We start from the raw sequence: 4,151 nt of genomic DNA on the forward strand, positions 1-4,151 counted from the left end.
TTTTTTGAGTTGACTAATATTTTTGGACTGTCTTAAGTAATAGGAATAACATGTATGATTTTTCAGAATGGGCATAGTTGCCCTTTAACTTTCTCCTTCATGATAATTAACTTGGGCTAATTAATAGGGGCTCCATGCTGTTCTTAGGTAAAGATGCTCAATGGACCTTTCGTTTTAAAGGCACGAGTCTCTCAATGACAGCTTCTCATTAACACTCTGTTCGAAATAGTTTCAATCGGCGGAGGATATGAAACCTGGGAAACGAGTTCTGCCGAGAGAGAGAGCCAACAGTGTGAGCCGAGATATTCCTTTGTCAGCAACCTCACTGGGACAGGCCCTTAAATTGGGTTTCTATGGCTACCATTGTCCTTTAAGACACATGAAACCCTCACTCCCTTATGCACACACACACACACGCGCCTATTACACGCTTCTTAATCGCCTGGTGGACACACGCCCTCGCATATCCACACAGCTCGTGTATTTTTATCACCTCCAGTGCTATTGTTGACTAGAAGTAAACAAAAGCTTTACTGAAAAGAGTTTGCGACATGTTACGTTACTTACCTTCGGAGCGAGAAATTTGGACGCGTGGTTCACCACCCACTTTGGAAGAGAACCTGGAGAAAAGAAATAAACTTTAAAGCTCTAAAAATGTTGAGCAAGAATGATCAGTTTGGAAAGAGTAGTGTTGGTTATGGTCTTACCTTTGGGGTCCGCTTGTGAAAGGTATGTGAAAGTGCAGCTGTTTGGTCCAATGGGCTTGACCAAGTAGCCAGTGAGGATGGAGACGGCTCTCACTGCTTTTTTGCAGGGAGGGTATTTCTGGATTTGAATCGAGACAGTTTGGAGAGCAATGAGAAAAACATCAAAGTTTAACCAAAAAACATCTCTTTGTTGATGATGGACACGTCATGCAATTTGGACATGTGACACTATCCCCTTGGCTTAAAAATAGAAACTGCAATGATTTTTTTTGCGTTGTGGATTGTTGATTAGTTCTTTTGTCAATAAAATGTCATAAAATAGTAAAGAATTTATGTGTCCAAAAGCTCAAGATGACATCCAAAAATGTCTTTTTTGTCCACAGCCCAAAGATATTCAATTTACTGTCATAATGTGTTCAAATTTAAGAGCTTTTTTTCTTTAAAATCTTTAAAATGGTAAACCAGTTATTAAATTAGTTGGCAATTTATAGCTGAAGCTCTAGTGAAGTCAGGTGTGAGTTGAAAATAAAATGCTCACAAAATATGAAGTCAACAGGTGTCCCTGAGCTGCAGAAATGTCATGTTTAAAGAGTGTGTGGAGGAAGTGGCGTACCGGATGTTTGACTGAGAAGTTGACGATGATGTACGCATCCTCGTTCACCTGCCACGAACGCAGAGTCACCACATCTCTGTTTGTTATCGGCTTTGGAGAAACCCCTGCAAAAAAAAAAAAAAAACAGAAATACAAAACTTGGTTATTTTGTGTTTCTTCTCTGTACACAACCTCAGACTCAGAAAGTGCTGCCTTGTTATGACAGTAAATACACTGGTGGAACAAGAGTCAGTTGTCAGCACTTCAGCAGCTTACATGATTCAACAGAAGAAACAGATTCTAATGAATCAGACATTAAAATAGACGCACGATGCAGCAAAAGAGAAGCAAATCTGGTCAGAGTGTGCACATATGGACAGAAGAGCTTGGGAAAATGATGGTAGCATTGGTTATATTTCACTGTGGCTCAAAATAAAGGTGCATTTTCTGTAGCACTTTAATTAGAACATGACGCTCAAGAACTTAGTCACAAAACAAAGAAGACTTGGCACGGATTTAAATGCTGTGCTGTCTTGAAATAGCACTATTTATCCATTTTAAAAAAAGGAAGCTTAAAACATTGCCGAACCTAGCATCTTTGGTGCCCTAGTGAAGCTCCTAAAACCAACAAATCAACATTCTCAGTTTTGAGATCTAAAAAGTATATCTATCTATCTATCTATCTTTCTATCTATCTATCTATCTATCAAACAAACAATAGTAAGTATCAAATAATTAAAAAATAGGTTAAAAAATAGGTGCAAATTTCAGCTTGTTTTTCCTTCCTTTATTGCACCCTGGACGGATTTATTATTTTCATTTCTCTTATTCTTGCAGTGCATGCCCACTATACAAGACCAGAAATTCGCTCACATTCATTATGTTTTGGAAGTGACTGATATCACAGCACAGAGCACACTAGGATACCTGCGATAGTGGCCAAGCAAAATAAAATGTAGTTAATATACACACACACACATGTATTTTTTTTAATGTTATTCCATTATTAATTATATATGGTAATTTTTTCACCATTTCTGAGATGTTTTAAAGTTCTGTAAATCGTAGATATCTAAAATGAATACATGGAAATAATACTAGTACTGGTAATATTCCTACTTCAGGGGTCAACTTTTGATGGAGATACTAACATATTAAAAACATTAGAACAGTAAATGATTTGTAATTTTTTTTTTTTTTTTCTTTCAGCCCATTCACTGCCATCTCAAATGTTTGGTATAGGCCTAAATTGATAAAAGGAAAAACAAAACAGTAAAAATGAATCATTTTTGTTATTATAACTCAGAGGAAATGAAAAATGTAAAGAAAAACATTTTTCATTGCTTTTTACTCAGTGAGGACTTTAAAAGGTTAACAACAACAAAAACTGGTTGGGGGTGGGGTGGTGGGGGCCCCAGGCGGACTTCTATAGGAAGATCCGCCCCTGTATAAAAGGATATCAAACAAACTCTAAATCCGACTCAAACTCTCCTTTCAGTGTGTATTGTTGCGTGTAACAGGTGAAACTGAGTCAGCCCTGCACTGTGGACTAACAGGTTTCAGGCGGTTCGCTTGTAAAAGAGACACAGATAAACTGATAAAACATGGATAAGATTAGACAGAAAGGAGTCCTCACATGCGTAGTATCCCACATCAGCGTTAGCAGAGAGCCGGGCAATGTCATAACTCTCCGCCATGGCCGAGTCCCACGTCTTACGGTACTGGCCATCGTGAAGGACGTCGTACATGGTGGCGGCGGACACATCTTTGATTGTCATTTTACACTGAAACGCAGACATAGAAGTGCAATGTCAAGATAACAGCAGACCACCCCGAGACAACTGGGTCCTAATATAGGGAAGTTAAAATGAGCTTACCTTGATTTTGTGGACTTTAGGTACATTATTTCCTTTGTTTTTAGGAGCAACTTCGACCCACACCTGTATCCCATGCTTGTCATACTTGCTGGCCCAATTCTCCGTGGATGAACACTGATTTCTGAAGTCAGCAAAAGTCGCCTCGTCGGGTAAAATAGACATCTTTGAGAGTCTTTAAAAAAAAAAACTTAATTCTTTAAAAAAAATTCCTCAAAAGAAATCTGAAAACCTGCTCAGTCAGTGTGTGTGTTTGACCTCCTGAAGAGATTTAGCTCCTCTGCGGTTTTCTACCTCTGGTGACACGAATATATGCGAGCTGGTTACCAATCAGGTCGAGCAGGATTTTTTTTGTGTGTGTGTGTGTGTGTGTGTGTGTGCTGAATTCCTGAGCCATGCCTTCAAACACCTCTCCCAGTGACGTCACAGCACTTCCGGAATCCAGGTGTGTTACGCAGGTAGCATAAAAACGTTCTCACTGAAGCAGCCTGAGAGACTCATCTTAAAGTAGTTGTTTTTACAATGTTATACAGACACTGCAGGATAAAACTAGATGAATTCATAAAAAAGGAGTGCTGTTGTTTTATTGTCAGTTTGTGAAAGATTCAAAGGAGGCTTCATATAGTAAACACTGTGGGCTGCAGGGGAGTGGGCGGGTGCGAATTGCTCAGTGATCATCATCACGACTTTAAATGTTGAAAAATAAAAGTACACTATAATAATAAAAAATAATAATAATTAAAGCTTGAATGTATCCACATGACTGGGCCTAAAGTTAGTTTTAATAACTGTATAAAAATAGGTTCTAATGTTATCCTGATACCTGAGCAAATTGGCTGAATTTCGTTCAAAAACATGGGAGAAGGGCAACAAGGAACAACTAAATGTATCATGTATCTTATTGCCAAAATTAATACGCATCAACCTGTTTACAAGTAGGCTTGTGTTCCACTATGGCTATTTATTTTTTTAAATTGT

At 38.4% G+C, this 4,151-nt stretch overlaps 1 protein-coding gene across 1 annotated transcript; it reads right to left on the reverse strand.

Moving 5' to 3' along the window:
- Positions 1–470: 470 nt before the first annotated feature.
- On the reverse strand, positions 471–3,518 carry LOC121965784 (START domain-containing protein 10-like). The gene is made up of 5 exons (XM_042515907.1): positions 3,177–3,518; positions 2,936–3,083; positions 1,321–1,424; positions 708–825; positions 471–620 (listed from the first exon to the last, which is right to left on the reverse strand). The coding sequence occupies exons 1-5, from the start codon at positions 3,336–3,338 to the stop codon at positions 502–504; spliced, it is 651 nt and encodes a 216-aa protein (XP_042371841.1). The 5' UTR covers positions 3,339–3,518; the 3' UTR covers positions 471–501.
- Positions 3,519–4,151: the final 633 nt, after the last annotated feature.

This window comes from Plectropomus leopardus, unplaced genomic scaffold, assembly GCF_008729295.1.
Source record: "Plectropomus leopardus isolate mb unplaced genomic scaffold, YSFRI_Pleo_2.0 unplaced_scaffold21608, whole genome shotgun sequence".
Taxonomy (NCBI): Eukaryota; Metazoa; Chordata; class Actinopteri; order Perciformes; family Serranidae; genus Plectropomus; species Plectropomus leopardus.